This window comes from Odocoileus virginianus, chromosome 2 (genome assembly GCF_023699985.2).
Source record: "Odocoileus virginianus isolate 20LAN1187 ecotype Illinois chromosome 2, Ovbor_1.2, whole genome shotgun sequence".
NCBI lineage: Eukaryota > Metazoa > Chordata > Mammalia > Artiodactyla > Cervidae > Odocoileus > Odocoileus virginianus.
The window spans coordinates 8867744-8885828 of record NC_069675.1 but is presented as its reverse complement, the minus strand read 5'-3'; the positions used below and the strand labels follow the sequence as shown (position 1 = coordinate 8885828).

The window sequence follows — 18085 nt, the reverse complement described above, 5'->3', positions numbered from 1 at the left end:
TCTCAGTATTCATCCCCTTATTTTGTAGCTACAATGAAAAGTGGAAATCAGTTCTTGTTCTTTATGTCCTCTGTTAATGTCTCATTTGGGGGGGCCTCAGGAAGCTCCAAACCTACCTGTGCTTCTGACGTTTACTCACTACTCCCTGGGTCACCCGGACACTCACACTTGGTTCTTCCTCCCCTTGGGTATCACCTCTCTCCAGAAGGATGCTCCTCTCCCAGTTCGCTGGGGAAGGAGCTCTCTTAGAAGAAGCATCCCCAATTAATGAAGACTAGACACAGATCTCCAAGGAAATGACACTGGCTTACACCAGGGATAAGAATACTGAGAACCAGCACCATTCCCTGGTATGACTCTGGTCAGGAAGGATCGAGGGCAGCAGGCACATTGCCACAGACATTTCTAAAACTCTGGCAACTAAGTGAGGTTTACAGTCAGTTTTGCTATATTCTCAGCCAGCTCAAGTTATTTAAAGTTTAGTTTTGTTCACAAGCGCACGCATGCACACACACCTCCAACTAGGGTTAAGTTACCAGTGCAGTTTCACTGGGCAACTCTGGTGACAGAAACCACTGCCAACAAACTTAATTTTCTGAAGAGTAAAAAACGCATACACACAAAGGCCTCCCCATGTCTTTTAAATGATATTTTATACTTTTTAACATCTCCACAGACAGGAATTGGCCCAGACACTATTGCTTCTTTTCCTAGGAACAGGTAAACTAACCATTCTTCCTCCCCTCCCCAGACCCAGATATTTTTAAAAGCTAAAATTTCTCTTTCCAAAGGCAGGAGAAGGAACAAATTCCATTAATGAATTACGTACAAGGAATGTGGCTTGTCGAGGGCAATTATATTTGTAAATAAATGGCTTCCTGTTTATTATGTACGTTTTCCTGAGGACTCTGATGCCTCTGGGCACTTAATATAGCAAATACTCAACTTTTGGTTTAATTTCCACTTTTCAAAAATATTCATTAGAAAGAAATCGGGTTAAATTGAGGCAGCTGTGATCCTGCAGGATCCAGGCTGACCAAGGAAAAGTGATCTCTCAGTTCTCACTTTCGCTAAAGTGCGATGGGGAGGGGGGCTAGCTCCCTGGGAATGCTGCTGGAATTAATATGGGGAGTTTCACTTTTGCCCACCCCGCTCCCCGGTCGCCTCCCATCTTTTTAGAGCTGACCACTGCCTCCTTCGGCAGCTTCAGAGGCGAAGGCGGCGCGATCCTCCTGGCTGGCGGCCTGGACACCCATCCGCCGCCCAGCATCCCCTGTTTCCCGGCACCGCGCTCGCCCACCGCCCGTTCTGGGTCGCCGCGCTGGCCCGGGACCCTCCGCCCCGGGAGGGGGCCGCGACGTGGCTGACCCCAGCCTTCGTGGAGCGCTCGCCTTCCCCACTCCCGGCCAGGCCTGGCGGCCCAAACTCTACCAAGCCCCGGCCTCCCGCCCAGCATGCTGCGCCCCGGGACGGCCCCGCTGACCTCTGCCCCCCCTCCTTCCTCGGACTGCAGCCCGGGGCTGCACCCCGTGCATCCCCTCCGTACAGACACTCTTCGGGAAGGGACACGCCGTGCCTACAATGGAAACCCCAGGTCCTGGTCTCCGGCGCAGGCCCAGTCCTTGGAGACCTGGGGTTCAGCTGCGTCTTTACTTTTCCTCCAGGGCCCTTGGGCACGGGGACTGGAGAGGGTCGGTCAGCAGGCCCTGCGCTCAGACCTCTCAGCTCCACGGTCACCGAATTATGGGCAGAAGAGGCCGGGCCCAGAAGGGAAAATCCGCAAACTTGCAGGACAGGGATTCAGACCTTCCTTTCTTTCCATCCTGTGCTTTCCCAGACGCGGTGTCCAGGCTCCTGGAGCCTGAGCCACGTTGAGCTCAGAAGCCCCCCAGCCCTCCCAGGAAACTTCAAGTTCATATTTCTCTTGGTCCTCAAGTTCTCAGGTTTTTGCCAACTACTGGTTTTGTCGATTGCTCGGCCAACTGTCCTTCGTCTCAAGGGTTCCTGAGGCCCGAGTTGGTCCAGAATTATGATATTAATTGTTATTATCTGGCTGGGGATGGAGCGCAGCATCAAAGGATGGGGCTAGAGAGAAAGCAGAAATGTTGCTTAAGTGGGATATTTCGACCTGTTTCCAAAAGTTTCAGATGACAATGATCAGTAACCCCGATAGACAACTCCATTAAAAAAAAAAAAAAAGAATTTACTACTGCTCTTGAAAAGCCGTTATTTTTTTACATCGCTTTTAGGAAGATAGATGAACAAAACATCGCGTTTCAAGCCATTTTGATCTGTAATTAAATGGCAGGATCGGTTTGTATTCTCCTACGGCTTTTACAGAAGTTGCAGTGATCCAAAGTCGGGCTGCTGTGTCAGAGTGGCATTTTTATTAATGAGAATACAAAAAGCTTGCATATTCTTAGCCCTGCTTGAATTTAGTTGCTAAGCAACCGGTGTATGGTAATTCATCCGCGAAATTTAAATCTTTGAGAAAGGATCGTGCGTTTTGCTGAATGGTCGCCACGAGGAAAACAGCTTGTGGGACTGTCCGCAGCTGTTACGGCCGGACCGCCGCGCAGAGCCGGGCCGGGCAGGGTCGGGCCACCCCCCGCCCCACGAGCGCCCCCGCCCCACCCGGGCGCCGGGCCCCCGCGCTGCGTTCCCGGGGGACTCTGGGCGTCTGAAGCCCGAGGCCTTGGGCCGGGTATCACCCTCCTGCGCTCCTCGGGAGCCCCACCTCCACCTGAGGCTGGTCCTAGATCCCAGGGTGGAGAGGCCGGGTGGCCGCCGCGCAGCCCCCTCCCCGCGGCCGGACCCCGGGGCCCCGCGGCCCGCGCACACCCGGCCGCCGCGGCGCTGCCAGTTGCCCTCTTCCCAGACCCCTCTGAGGTCACTTCCAGAAGGACTCTTCCTCGAGGAAGCCCCAACTCAGAAAGAACGCGGCCCGGAGCCCTCCAGAAGGCCAGGCGGCCGCCGCCGGCCGGCAGTGACATCACTGGTTCCTGCTCGCCACGCTCGCGCCCACATTTTAGGAGACAGGAACAAACACGGATGTGAAATCAAGAATGAAAGAGAGAGTAATCTAATTAATAGGCCATGAGCCAGGCTAACAAAATCAAAGAATCTTATTACACAAGTTGCCCTCTCGCTATCTCCGCCGCCCCCGCCCCCACCGTCTCTTCCAGCCTCCGCACTGCTTCCTCTCCTAGTCTGGAAAGTTATGGAGGCAAACCCAGAGCCCCCCGATTTCCTCGGAACGGCCGCCCTGAGCAACTGAGATGACCAAGCCACCGGGAGAACGTGGACAGCTGGAGGGATGCCCCCCACACTTCCTACAAGTATCACTCTCACAACAGCAACAACAACGACGGCTACAACCACCAACACCATCACCACACCTGTACTGAGACTTGGGGAGAGAGAGTCTGCACTCAGAAACACTTTAAGAGGATCTATTTACAAAACAAAACACATAACAAAATTCCTTGCTTCTGATCACTGGGAACTTAAAGCCTTTAACTTTCCTTCAATGTCCTTCCCCACCACAGGCGCCTGAGCATAGCCAGGTGCTAGGTTTTATCACTGAAACATCGCATCTGTTCTAATAGGTCCAGTCAGCCACGTGCAATTCATGAAAGAACTGGATTCTCTCATTTCTATCCTTCTGCCTTGAAAAAAACCAGGTCCACCTCCTAAATAATTAATTTCAAGTCTGCATCCAGTGCCAATACTTGTTGCATGCATTTTAGAGTTTGATTAATTACCCTGGAACTTGGGCAAACTAAACTCCATGTGGAGAGAATGTTTCTTCCTTCAATTTAGTCCTGAGAGCTACAAGTTATTGATGGATCTCACTCTATTTACATACAAATTGGTGCAAATATGCCCATCTCTTAAAATGCATTTTGTATAAATATATAAAAGTGTCATTTTTGATTTAGCTTGAAGAGGTTGATCATTTATTATAAAAATAAACGAATAAATACAACAATATATTGTTGCTTCCAACAGGATAAATACTTTACAAATATATAATTTAAAAAACAAATTTAATTGTTAAAATTATTTAAAATATTACACTTATCGATAAAACTATCAATAGCATATACTGCATTTAATATTAGAACCGATTATTCTCTGAATGTTGAAAACCATTCATACAAAACAGATTATGAGCATGGTGATGAGCAAACACTGTGAGCTACAGGAAAGCAGAGGGAATCTCTAAGATCAATAATGAATAGTTCTGTTTTGGAACAAAGAAGTAGTCCTTGGGTAAGTACTTAAAGCAAAAAAAAAAAAAAAAAAAAAAAAAAGGCAAAGCAACAACAGCAAAGTGACTATTTTAAATACACCTTGAATGATTTATCGCCCATACTTGCAGGGGAAGATGGCTGGGTGAATGAGATGGCTGTGGCTTGGACAACTGATCAGAAACCACAGGAGACTGCAAACTATAAATGGGCCTAGCTCAGGATTAGCCAGATTGATGGAACAGAACTTTGTCACTCCTCTGGGTTAGAAGGGGAGGTGGGGGTGGGTTGAAATGGAGGAAACAAACGGACACTTGACGAAGCACAAGACACTTGCGCTACAAAGGAACACAATGACCAAATTCATTAAAAAGATCTGGTGATATATAACAATGTTTTCATTATTTACATGTGTAACAATATAAGCCTTAGCACAAAACTGATCAGTTGTATCTGCCCTCTTTTGTTTTCCAACCATGAATTTCATTTTGTAAATACATTCAAAAGGTTGATTTTTTTAAAAAAAATATGGAGTGCAAGCATGAGCTCACTTTAAAAAAATACAAAATAATGAAATAAAATGGACTATCATGCCCAGCTTCTCTGAATTCTTCTACCTCTACATCAGAGCTTCTTCCAAAGTAAACAGCAATGGTTACTTTTTAATAGAAAACAGTGTGAAATCCAATGTTAGTTCTTTTGTTGTCAGCCAAATCAAGTAAGCAAATGCCTCCTAACCTTTGAAATAGACCCATTCTCTGTCTGATCAACCACTACCAGTCCTGAAGGGAAAATAGGATTTCACCTCATGGGCCAGCAGCCTCCACCCAATATAAACAACCACACCCAATCCTCAGCTTTCCAATAAGGCCTTCTGTGCTTGCCCCTGCACACAGACCCTCAAAAATTGATGAGGTTTGTGCCCCCCCCACGTCTCCCCCAGGTTGTAAATCTGCTGGGAACAGAGATTACAATAGCAAGAGAAATAGGAACCGAGAAGGCAAAGAAAAGTAAATTGTGGTTTCTTGTTTTCATTTTTTCCTTGCCCTCTGTTTAATAAATATGGCCTTTTTCAGATTTCACAAATCAAAATGATTGTGATTTTTAGTACGATTTGGTGTTTAAAATAATGCAACCCAATACACGGCCATCTGGCTGGGCTTGATTTATGAAAGTGACACAGGGTCTGTCTGGAAGAAATAACTATTCCTTGTTGCTCACACAGTTTTCTTTTTTTTTTTTTTAACTCGTGCATCGATGTTACAGGGAGACGGAGTAGATGAGAGAAGACGAAAAAAGTGAGTGACAGCTCAATGAGATCAGGGGGAAATTAATCTATACAAATCACTGCTTTATCACCCCCAAAAACTTGTTTTTAAAAGTACACTACAAAAAGACTCAACAGAGACTTCTTCGTTTTGTTACTTACAACCTGAGGCATTACACTTTCATTTTCCTGTGTTGTAAATATTGATATGTTAACTTGATAAATGTGACCGCTTGGCAGGATGTATCTAGAGAATGAGCAGGAAGTGAAAACCCCCAGCAACAGTAAAGAAAGTATAGAATCATACTGGGGAAAGGCCAAAACACAGAAATCTAGACTCTGAAGTCTAAGCTGGTACTCACACTGAGGGTAATGCAGTGTGGACCATAATCAGGATGTTAGAGCAATATTCTTCCATTATAAGAAAAACAAAGCAAAACCCTCCCCAAATGGCTTAATAATTTATAATTAATTACATATAGTTATTCATGGGAAGTAAGATATATAAAAATATTTCATCAACTTGTAAGCTATTCTTCACAACTGTTAGTCTTCAGAAAAAAGAGGAAAGAGATGTAGTAATATGGTGGGGCGGTGGGGGGAAGGAAATGAGTGGAAAAAGGCTAAACTTTGGTGGTATGGGGCAGGCTCTGTATTAAGCATTAATAACCAATTGGCACATTTTTTACTGGGGATGTAGTCCAACATTCTGCTAAAGATGATAAAAGACACAGGTATCTCTGGGCAAAAGGCCTAGCATTTAGAAAATCTCACCTAAAAAAAAAAAACACTAAAAACACTCACTAAAATTAAGTGAGAGGGGAATACTGTGAAATTAACAGGCTAACAAGGAGGGACTACTATGTCAATGACTATCTGTTTCTGTCATCGTCTTTTATTCTAGATTTGCAAATATACCTTAGGTGGAACAGACTCTGCTCCCTCAGAGCTATCCCTTAAGGAGTTGCATTAGTAAAAAAATATTTTCTAAAGGACTTTTTCTTTCCCACACAGTGTTTATGCATCAGACACAGACTATTTCATTCTAACAAATTTATTTTCTCGATCAGCTCTTACGGAATCACTACTCAAATTAAATTACAATCAAATAATCACATCAAAAGATACCCTTATTACCTAGCAACTGTCCATATTTTCATTTCATTTTGATTTGTGCTCGTCTGAAAAAAACACGTAATACAAGATCTGGGGAAAAATAAATTACCGTTTTGCAGCAGTTCATAAGTATTCTGAATAAAATATTAAAAGAAGTCATTTAATGAAAATATAAAGCAAATATTTTTAGATCAACAACGGATCTAACAATTCTCTATTGCCGTCTTTTGAAAAGTCTGTTTATTAAAACCTACCAAAAACACTGCATGGAAACGGCAGTATTATATCAGCACGTCCACAGCGCCCACTCAATCAGAGTCGGCTACGGGTGAAGGCGGGAGTCCGGACAAGTGCTGTCTCTCTAAATCCCTCCATCTGAGTCAGTCCAGAAATAAAAAATAAAAAATATTAATAAAAAAAATATTAGCGGTGGCATCTTTAGGCGTCGTCCACCGGAGCGGCAGCAGATAAGGCCGGAGTTGGTGGCCAGGTCTCGCTTGGCAGCCAGTCCTCCCGGCCGGGCCGGGATGCGCCGGGGCCTCTCTCACTGGCCGGTGGGCATCTCCTGCTCCCTCGCCCGTCCCTGTCCCTCTGCTCTCTCTTGATACTTTTATTTCCAAGGTTACTTTGACGATAGGTATTGTTTTTCTTTTGGCTTTACTATCAGTTTGTTAATTTCAGAAGCTGTGAATACATGTGTGTGTGTATATATATATATATATATATATATTTCTTGTCTTCTGGAGAGTGTTCTTTTTTTCGCCTTCCCATTTCATAGTCAATTTGTTTGTCCCCAAATGACTTTAATATGGACAAGAATCACGGGGTCCGGGAGCAGAGTCACCCCTGATTAAACCCGGTGCCCCTGCAGGCCTTCAGGTCGCTCTCAGGAAACAAAGTTACGGTGGATCTCTCCAGGCAGGAGGGGGCCCTTTGGAGAGAGGGGGTGGAAGGGAAGGGTATGCTTTTTAAAAAAAAAAAAAAATTTTTTTTTTTTTTTTAAAGAGGAGAGGACGAGGCAGGTGCTAAGTGCTATCCACCGTCGCCGTGTAGGACTTCTCAGGGTGGGAAAAACCTCGAGAGTGCAGTTTTGGTGCGCTTGGCATCTCCACCCTTCTTTAAAAAGAAAACCAAGAAAACGGAACCACAGTAGAAAGAGACCTCAGGATCGCCCCTTTTTCTCTCGGTTTTGTCATCTACGTGTATATAAAACTGTCTGGGCATTCGTAGGCTTTGTTTGCTTGCTTCGCCCCTCCTTCCTTGGACTTCAAACAGCGTCTCCTCGGTGCGCCCCTCTCCGTTCCCCCGAGAGCGGGCAGGCCTGTCTTTGGGCGGAGGGGAGGGCGGCCCGGCCCGGCCCGGCCCGGCGCACGGGGGCGGCGGGGGTGACAGCGGCGGCGCCCGGCCTTCACTGCACGCTCGTCTGCAGCCCGTGGTGCGGCGGCGGCGTGTCGGCGCTCACCGGGCCCACCTGCGAATACACGTCGTCGGGCGTCTGCTGCTGGATCCCGGGCGGCGTCATGCGCTTCTCCTTCTGCCTCCGGTTGCAGAACCACACCCGCACCACCTCCTTCTCGAGCTGCAGGCTGTCGGCCAGGTTTGTGATCTCCTGCGCGGAGGGCTTGGGGCACTTGAGGAAGTGGCTCTCCAGGGCGCCCTTGACGCTCACCTCGATGGAGGTCCGCTTCTTGCGCTTGCGGCCCTGCGCCGCTATCTTGTCGATGCTCGTGGGGCTGCCGGTACTCGAGTCCGCCTCCTCCAGCCACTTGTTGAGCAGCGGCTTGAGCTTGCACATGTTCTTGAAGCTCAGCTGCAGGGCCTCGAAGCGGCAGATGGTAGTCTGCGAGAACACGTTGCCGTAGAGGGTGCCCAGCGCCAGCCCCACGTCGGCCTGCGTGAAGCCCAGCTTGATGCGCCGCTGCTTGAACTGCTTGGCGAACTGCTCCAGGTCGTCGGACGTCGGCGTGTCCTCGTCCGAGTGCGGGTCGTGGCTGTTGAGTCCGGGCCCCGCGCCGCCGCCGCCGCCGTGGTGGGGGGGCCCCTGCGCGTGGTGCGGGTGCGGCGGGTGCGGGTGCGCGTGGTGGTGGTGGTGGTGATGGTGCTCGGCCAACTCGGGCGTGTCCCCGCGCACCAGCCCCGGGTGCACCAGGCTCTGCGCGCCGCCGCCGCCCGCGCCGCCCGCGCCGCCGCCGCCGCCCGGGCCCGGGGGCGCGCTCAGCATGCCGTTCACCGTGAAGCCCCCGGGCTGCGAGTAAAGCAGACTCTGCGGCGGTGGCTGCTGGCCGCCGGCCATGGACGGGAGATGCGCGGCGGCGGCGGCGGCAGCGGCGGCGGCGGCGGCGGCGGCAGCGGCCCCCCAGCCCCCGGGGTGGCCCTGATGCGGCGGCGGCGGCGGCGGCCCGAGGTGCGGGGGCCCGCGGTGGTGCAGGGCGGTGCCCGCGTGCAGGTCCTCGCGCCCCGCGCCGCCCTTCACGTCGGGGCCCTGCGGCGGCGGCGGCGGCGGCGGCTGTTGGGGGCTGCCGGCCATGCCCACGGCGCTGCCAGACCACGGCGAGCTGGCCTCCACGGCGGCGGCGGCTGCTGCCGCGGCGGCGGCGGCGGCGTGGGGCAGCGCGGTGACCCACTGGTGCGCGTGGCTCAGCATATGGCCACCGTTGCTGGCGGCCATGGCCCCCTGCATGAAGTCGCTCTGCACCATCTTGACGGAGGCCGGGTCCCCTCGGTAGGCGCCCGAGGTCACGGCCGCGCTGCCCGGCTGCATGCCGCCCCCGCCGCCCCCAGCCCCGCCGCCCCCGCCCCCAGCCCCGCCGCCCCCGCCGCCGCCGGCCCCCGCCGCGTCCGAGTGGACGATAGAGCCGGCCGCTAGCAAGCTGTTCCCCGGCAGGTAGGGGTTAGAAGCCGCCGTGGCCATGCCGCTCCGCTCCCGCCACCCCACCGCCGCCACCGCCGCCGCCGCCGCGCCCCCCCGCCTCCCGCCGCCTCCCCCCGCTCCGCCCCCGCCCCCGCCCCGGGCCCCCGCCGGCCCCGCCGCCGCCTCCGCCGCCGCCGCCGCCGCGGCCGCCGGGTGCAGCTGCAAGGCCGCTGGGCAGGGCGCGGGGGTCGTTGGCCGGCCTTGGTCAGCAGCCGCCGCCGCAGGAGCCGCGCTCCGGGGAGGGGGGCTCGCTTCTCGGCGGGGCGCGCTCCGTGGCCGCCCCCCTCAGGGGGGGTCGTGGCCGCCCCCCAGCCCCGGTGCGAGCGGCTCGCTCCAGCGGGGCTCTCCGGGAGGGGCGCGGGCCTGCGCCGGGGCTCTTCGGGCCGGGCGCACCGACCGGCGCTCCTCCTCCTCCGGTCCTCGGGCGAGCGCGGACTCTGCCCGGGGCGCAGGGCCCGGTCCACCTGCTAAGTGGCGACTTCACGGGAGGCAACAAAGAAAAGAAGCCGCTCCTTTCTGCTGGGCCACAGCACGGACGATCGGCCGCTCCTCGCCGCCTCCTCGGGAACGCCCTTCGCTCGTCTCCCCTTGGAGGAGGAAAACTTTTTTTGTCCTTGAAGGCGTGGTGGTGCTGGCCGCTCGCGTGCCGAGCGGAGACGCGGGCTCCCGCTCTCCCCCTCCGGTCCTCTCGGCTCGACTTTGCTCTGTCCTAGGAAAACTTCTCGCGCTGGTGCATTGCTCTGAAGTTGCTATTGCCGGAGCTCTCGGTTGCCTCTGAAACAAGAGTCCTCTTTCATTCTCCTCACGACAGTCACAGTCTGATGGGACATCTTTCCTTTTGGGCAGAGAGTAGGAGGCAAATATAACAAGGAAAAGGCTGCACAGGCGAAAACACGAGGTCGCGTTTCTCTGTTACCTTGCTGCTGACGGTTGGGGTTGGTGTTTTATTTTTTTCCCAGCAGAGGTCTGGAGGAGGATGAGGAGGAAGAAGAAGAAGAGTGCATTGGTGGAGGTGGAGGTGTGTGTGTGCATATAGGGGATCCTTGATACACAACCAACTCCAGTGGGCACGACGCACGGCGCGGAGGCTGCACCGACGGCGCGCGCGCTGGCCGTGCCGGAGCGGAGTTGCCGGGGGAGCTCGCCGTGCGCCCCGGTTCGCGCGCTCTCCCTCGCTCCTTCCCTCTCCCTCCCTCTCTCTCTCTCTCTCTCTCCCTCTCTCGCCCGCCGGCTCGGCTCCGATCTGACAGTCCTCTCTCTGTCCCTCCCTCTCCGAGTGGGGACTGTCGAATGTTTACCCTCCGCCGCGAGCGCGCACCCACCACCACACTTTCCCAAACACAAGGAAGTCGAGCACCGGGGCCCCCGCTGATTGGCTACCCGCTGGGTGACTGGCAGCCCCGGAATGACTGGCTCAGGACGCGCGGCCCCCCTTCCGGCGGTTCCGATTGGTTGCTTTTTAATTTAGGCAGAGCGTCGTAGATGCTGGAAATCTGTCGTTCCCCCTCCCTCACCCTCCCCAAGCCACCTCCCTCCCGCTCGCCACTTTCTCCTCCCGGCCCCTCCCCCGCCGCCCCCTCCGCCACATCTTAACTCTTAGTGTCCGGCCGAGACGTTGGCCGTCCCTCCCGGGCTCTGGGCAGCGCGATAGGTCTGGGAAGGCGAGGGGGAGAAGAAAAGGGAGAGACGGCGGGGGTGAGGTAGGGGGGCCAGGCAGGGGAGGGAGGGAGTCACAAGGAGATCCTAGAGGGAAAAATCGCGAAAAATAGCAACCTCCACCGTCCACCTGGTACTGCGTTGTGCCGCCCTCCCCTTCCCCCACCGCATCCCGGAGATTCGTACCGCGCGCGGCAAGGACGCGCCATTCACGCTAATACCTATAGGCAGCCGTGTCCCCAGCGGTTTCAAAGTTCCCTTCTCCCTCCACTGGCCGTCTCCCGTCCCTACCGAGGCGGGGGTGGGAAGAGGGAGCTCGCGGCGCCGAAAGCCCGGGTCGCAGCCACGCTCCTTGGAAATCAGCCACCGCGACTTTCCGCAGCCGCTTCGCGCCGGCGGCGGCGGCCCCCTTTGTTTAAGGTCTCGGATGCCATCGCCTGGGAGACCGGCAGCCCGGGACCGGCGCGGGGCCCGCGCGTGCGAGACGGACCGCAGCCCGCCGCGCGCTCCCCACCCCCGCCTCTCCTCCCCCGCCCCTCCGCCGGGATTCCTGCGAGGAGCGCGCGTGCCCTTGCGAGTCGGGGGTGCCCACGGGCGGCGGAGAGATCGGCCGACCTTCCCCCCTAGACACACCGTAAGTGTGTCCCCCCACCCGCCCCGAGGCGTCGGGAAGCCTGCCGCAGCGGGAGCGGCCTAGGGAAGCGGGCCGCCAGCCGCGCCCTCCACCGCTCACATCGGGCGCGGGTGCGGGTGTGCGTTTCTTTATTTCGGTGCGGTGGCTTTTAGTGGTATTTCGCCTGGGCTCACTATTCTTAGGCACGGTGGGGGCTTTCTCTGTTTCTCCGGCCTCGGATGGTCTGCTGCGCGGCTGGGGCTGGCGGCGGGGAGCGCGATCGCAGTCTAGCCCGGCGGAAAGAGTTAAGGGGGCCGGGAGGGGGGGGAGCGCGCGGGGTGGGCGGGAGGAGCGGGGGTGGGGGACGCGGCCGAGCGGAAACGCTGCACAGAGGAGCCTCAGCGAACCAAGAAAAAAGAGAAAGTGGCAACGAAAACAAGGGCAAATTGAACCCTCCTCGGGGATTTCCAGTGAACTAACCCGACTCGGACATTCAATAAATACATCGCCCCTAATGAGTGTGCGTGCGCGTGCACCCCGCACCCGGGCGCCCTGGGCGCAGACGTTGAGCTGCTGGGGTGCTGGGGGCTGCCCTTCTCCGGCGAATAATTCCTCTGCCGCGCGCAGTCAGTTGCGGGGGGGTGGTGCTCGGTTAGGTCTGGAGCTCCCCAGCTTAGCCGCAGCCTTGAAGCCCTTGCGAGGTCTCGTGATGAATGGTGGGCGCGGAGCACTTGTGTGTGATGTGGTCCCTCTCCTGCGTGCAGGGGGAGAGATGCCCTCCTAGGTGGGTTTTAGGGGATCCATTATTGCAAGGTATAGATCTGAAGGGCAGCGGTAACCAAACCCCAGACAGAACGGATTTTTACCTCTGCGTGCCCTTAAGGTTCCTTTCCTCTTTATGTATGCGTGTATGTATATATGGAAGATGGAACACAGATTTCATTCAATAAATCTGAGATCTCCAGGTGCAGGCGTTTGAATAGTCGGTGCCAGCACCCCGTGTTTTCCTTTCCTGCCGATTTTGCTTGGATCCGACTCAAAATCCGAGAGAGTCTCGTGGTTTTGTTTACACTGAATGGGGAGGGTAGGAACACAGCCACGGGGCCCCTTTCATTAATATACAGTGAGGATTTTGTCTAAATTACCGCTATGAATTTCACAGTACACGCTTTCAAAAGCAGTCTCAGGTGGCCTGATGAAACGGGAGAGCGCCTCCGCAAACACATCCACTTCTTTCTTTTCAAGGAGGGTGTGTGCGCGTACGGGAAGCCCCCCAAAACGCCGTGCTCCTCGAAATCAGAAATGCACTTCTGTTGCGAGCTGGGTCCCCTCGGTCCTCCGCCTCCGCGTACTTAGTTCTCCAGTCGCTCCCCAGCCCCACCCATCCGCCCCCTCCCTCTGCCGAGTGTGATTGTTTTGTCTGGAAAAAAAAAAAAAAATCCAAAGTATATAACAAGGGGAGAACAGTTAGTGCTGACTTTCATTTGCATACATTTTCATATATTTTGGTGAAAATAATAGACGAGTGGAGAGCCGGGCTTAGAGGAGTCAGAGGAAAGAGAAGACTGAGGAGGTACCGCTTCTGGGGAGTTGAGAATATGTCTTTTTGCCCCACCAGTCACTTTATTTATTTTTTAAAAAATAAAACTTCTTCCTTTATTTTAAAATGTAATCCTGGAAGTTTGCTCGGTAAGTGTTTTTCATTTTCTTTCCCTGCGTTCTCGTTTCTGCCCCTCCTTTTCGTTTTCGGTAGGCTCTCGTAGGCTTGGGGGCTTATTTTCAGGGCTTGGGACGAGAGAGGGCTCACGGGCAGCTGTTTTGAAGGAAGGAAGAGAAACAGTGTTGGGGGGAGAGTTAAAAAACCCAGCCCTCCGAAAATATTACATAAAAGGTGGACTCCTTCCAGGGATCGCCACACCAAGGCACTTTACTTTTTTTTTTCCTGGGGAGGAGGAGGAGAGTGCTATTAATTTTAATTGTTGATTGTTAGGGAAATAGGAAGGCCCCAGAAAAGAAGTGATGATGAAGCACGCAGTAGTATACATATTTCTTGCTTTTGAATTTCTCCCCCCCCCCCTCCCCAGGAGAATCTGGACTAGAGGGGAAGAAGCCCCCTTTCTGTAGCTGATGCTGATGTGTTGAACTACGTGTGCCTGCCTGGGATTGGGGTGGGGGACTCCTGCTGGGAGAAGAGGGGTGGAGTGAGGGGGGGGGGCGCTTGGCAAAGGGAGGGCAGAGAGGTGGAGAAGAAGGAGCAGGGGAGGAAGAAGAGGCAGGAAGTCGGTGCCCCCTTGGTTTTCGCCGCGTCTGGCAAGCAGGCGGCAAACTGCAGCCTTTCCACTCGGTAGTGAAAGTCCATCAGAAAGAGGGTGATCAATCAAAACTAACCAGGACACCCTACACTTTATTCCCAAAGGAGGCTGGAGCTTTAGTGGTTTACTGTGTTTGCTATTCTTGACAGCTGCCCTTGCTTCCCCCCCACCCCACCCCCTTGCCTCTGGTCCCTGGCTTTTAGTAAAAATGAAGGGTACAGTTACTTGCTAGTTGCAGATAATTAGAGAAAATTGGATGGTGGAATTAGCTAGGCCAAGTCCAAGCCCGTGTGAGCACCTTACTTTAGTGAAATGGTCTGGAGAGGATGCTAAAGATTCTTGGTTTTGTTCTTTTTAGAGGAAGTCGAGCCTCTCGAGTGGTGATGATGGTGGGGTAGTAGCATCAAATAGCTGGAATATGATTGCACTTTTGTCTCCAGAACACCTTGCAATTGGAAATTTGTAATTTCTCTGGAAACAGTTGATGCCAAATCAATGAAATGGTTTGTCAGGAGGGAGGAAGAGGTTTCAGTTGGGGAGGGGTAAGGATCGCCAGTTTTCCACTCCCTGTTTGCGTGCTTGGCAGCGTCGCTTTTGACTGAGGTTAACTCTCTGTGCTCCATTGGACCAGATGCCATATAGAGCTGCTCCCTGAAGATCATTTGTTTCCTTGATGGGGAACATTTCTGAGCAGAGCATATTGGTTGCCATAGAGAGAGAAAGAAAAGGAAGAACACTGGCCACATTAAGCTATATGTTTGTGCACTGGGCTTTAGATAAAAGGACCGTGGCTCCGCCAAAGAGAAGAAGCCAAGCTAGAGATTTCTAGCGCCACCAAAACTAGCTTTATTTTGTTTTGGACTTTTACAGTTGAAACATATAAGCTAATTTTATTGGTTGTTGTTAATTTTATATGACACGGTTTACTGAACAAAATAAACTTTGCAAGTGCTCGGGAGTCGAAGTCTTGACTTGTCAGCAGGGGGCGCGCTGACTCGCCTTAGCAGGTACGCTGTAAAATGTAGCTGTTTTCAAAAGCTAAACTTGCCAAATGCACAAATGGTCCCTACCTTTCTATGCATATTCACAACCAGGAGCGAGTTCACTGCATAACACAGGGCCTTAAAATAGGGGGACAATGACTGCCCCATCTCCCACTCAGCCCCATCTGTGAAATGGCCTGGGAAAGGAAAACCGGCTTAAAACAGTATTCCTCCGTGTCTTTCTGTGAAGAGGATGTAAGTATGGAAAACAAGAGTTGGGCAGTGAAAGCCGAAACGCTGTGCAAAATTCTTAGGGGTATGCGGTAACCTACTCCATAGATACCTTTCAGGTTGTATCTTTGGGCAAACAGTCAAGAAGAGAAAGATGTATTCTAAAGGTATTATCTATTAAACGGCGAACAGTCTTCAACTTGAGGCAGGCTTTGACTTCTAAATAAAACCCCAGCTCCTGGAGACTTAGTCCAGGCTTCCTGGATCTCTTTTAGTCCATTCAATATATAAAGGCACCTTTAAATCTTGGCACCTCGTCTGATTGTGGCAAGATTCTGAATTTATCCTTGAAAGGGCTTGTTAGGGAAAAGGAAATATGAAATAGCCGACGGTAAGAGGTCACTGTGGGCTTGAAACTTTTTTAGCACAATACGACTTAATGCAGTTGCAGAAAAGTTTTCACAGAACTCAGGGTTTCCGCCTTAGAGATTTTTAGATAACAGCCAAGGAAGACTGAACTTTATTGTGGTGAAGGATGAAAAGATTCAAGGAAAACTTCCTAAAATAGTGAAGGGCAAATGCTACCTGGTTCTGAGGAATTAGTCAGTTTGTCACTAACAGTTTTCCCAAGGAGATTTGGAAAGCTTGACTCAGAAAGGGGAGCTGTGAGTGACTGGAAGTGAGAAGCTGGTTTCCACGGTTCAGTAGCTCCAGGCACCTGTGTGCCACGGAGCCTGGAGGAAGGGCCCTGGGCTGGGGGCTCTGCAGGGGGGGGAAGACACCTTATTCTTCCGAACTTGACTCTAAGCCAGCCAGCATCCAGCCAGAAGTTTTTCCTTGAAACTAACTTGCGAAAGTCAAGGTTTGGATGTAAGTGGTATTTCATCTAGGAGGGTTGGAAATTATGTGAGTAACATATGCAAAGGAGCACTTTGAAAAAGATTTTAATTCCAGGATTTTTATCCGCCAGCTCTCACATTTAGAGTCAGGAAGTGTATAGGCAGGTCTGTGCAAATAGCACAAAGTAGAAAATGGAAGAAACGTGTAATCTGAACCCAAACATTGCTTTTTCTTCAGCTCTCTGGACATTTCAGACAAAAGATTTCTGGGGAAGATCCACTGGCACTAGACCAGTGCTTCAAAGCTCTAGGTTACTTTGCATGCCCTGAGCTGCTGAATGCATTTTTTAAATTACTAAGGAAAAAGGCAAGTTTTCTATTTAGCCGGGTATTTTGCAAAACAATGGTTAAGGACTTTACATATTTGGAGTGTGATTTTCGGTATCACTTTTCACGAGATCTGGGATCGTTCCTATCTTGGCTGCTGCGTACGTTCCTTTTTTGCAAAGTTACTTTTTTTAAAAAAGCCTGTAAGAAAAGAAAAGCTTGTTTCTCATGATATCTGCATTCTTAAGGTTATCTAAAGTAAAGGAAATAGAAAATAATAATTCTGGGTAAAGCAACAAGTTAATTCGAGAACTGACATATTATAGAGACCGTGTTAACATTCCGTAACGATTTGGAGGTGAAAACAATCAAGATGGATATGAATTAAGATCCAAAGAGCCGGGCCAAGCTACAGACTTTTAATTATTGGGGATGGTGAATTTTGCTTTTGCCAAATGAGAGAATGAAGAACACTACCTGGGTCAAGTGTACAAAATACAAAGTGGGTATTTACTCGTTTGCTCCCATTTGAGAGCAATAAAGTGCTTCTTTGGATACCGTGGCAGTGTAGAAGCACACTGCCATTAGCATTTACAAATTAAAACGTTCTATACACCCTCTACCCACACTGTGTGCTGTATACAAAGGGAAGGGTTCTTCACCAGTAGCTTTTGGGTGGAGACAGCATTTGTCGCCTGGCTTGGCGGTGGGTGAGTTATTTCTCCGTCTTGCTAAGTTTTTGGAAGCGTCCCAATGACTCCCACTCGTCCCTCTTCGTATCACTTTGATAATGACTGATCTATCACTTTGATAATGACTGATCTGATCCATAGGAGAGGAGCAAGCACTTGGTTTTCTTAGACGGGCTGGAAGGAGCAGTGATCAAGTCAGACACGTGCTCTCTCACCCTAAAGCAAGAAGCTTTACTTCCGATGCCCATAGGAAAGCTTTAAACTACAGACTATCGCAGACTGTGGGACCTAAGTTAAGAAGGCATGATAAGTTGGCAATTGAGTGTATGCTTTAAAAACAGCTCATTTCCCACAGTTTGCCCGTGGTAGCTGCATTCATGCACCTGACAAGTCTGGTAATGAAAGCTACCAATCGCTACGGAAGTCGTGGCTGACACTACATGATGGACTATTCTGGCCTGTCCCCCTTCAACCCCCGCCCCCACAATGTTCTTCTTAGAATTTAAATTCGAAGGGCTAGGTAACTGAGGGCCCAGCTGATGGATTGGAATGACGATGATGATATATTAACAAAAATATGTGGGTAGGTCTAGCTAGAAAAATATTCCAAGGTCAACTTGGTGTTTTTCTGTCTGTGTTTTGAAAAACAAAATATGAACTCGGCTTTGTCAGGGGGGTGGTTGGATTCCTACCCCCCCACCCCAAGCTTGTGGCCTTAACAGAAATAATTCTCTTTCTTGAGGACACCCTTGGCCCAGAACCCCCCAAATTCCCTATACAACTTCTCCTGAGTTGGAACTAGGTAGTCCCCTGATGGATGAGTCTTTGTTGCACACTAGGAAACAATTCTTACACTTGGGTGCCTCTGGGTGGTTTTTTTTGTGT

The 18085-nt window shown here is 51.7% G+C and overlaps 1 protein-coding gene and 1 long non-coding RNA gene across 13 annotated transcripts in view; one reads left to right on the top strand and one right to left on the bottom strand.

Moving 5' to 3' along the window:
* Positions 1–6558: 6558 nt before the first annotated feature.
* POU3F3 (POU class 3 homeobox 3) lies at positions 6559–11067 on the bottom strand. Its single transcript, XM_070475636.1, has one exon. The coding sequence runs from the start codon at positions 9545–9547 to the stop codon at positions 8045–8047; it is 1503 nt and encodes a 500-aa protein (XP_070331737.1). The 5' UTR covers positions 9548–11067; the 3' UTR covers positions 6559–8044.
* A 27-nt stretch (positions 11068–11094) lies between these two features.
* Positions 11095–18085, top strand: part of LOC139037844 (uncharacterized) — a 69842-nt gene continuing 62851 nt past the window's right edge. For 10 of the 12 annotated variants that reach the window (XR_011490779.1, XR_011490802.1, XR_011490792.1 and 7 more), the window contains exon 1: positions 13279–13505. This is a non-coding gene — a long non-coding RNA (uncharacterized lncRNA). Of the gene's footprint in view, positions 11838–13278; positions 13506–18085 lie in introns of those variants that run through there. The other 2 variants (XR_011490799.1, XR_011490780.1) reach the window with 1 other exon arrangement.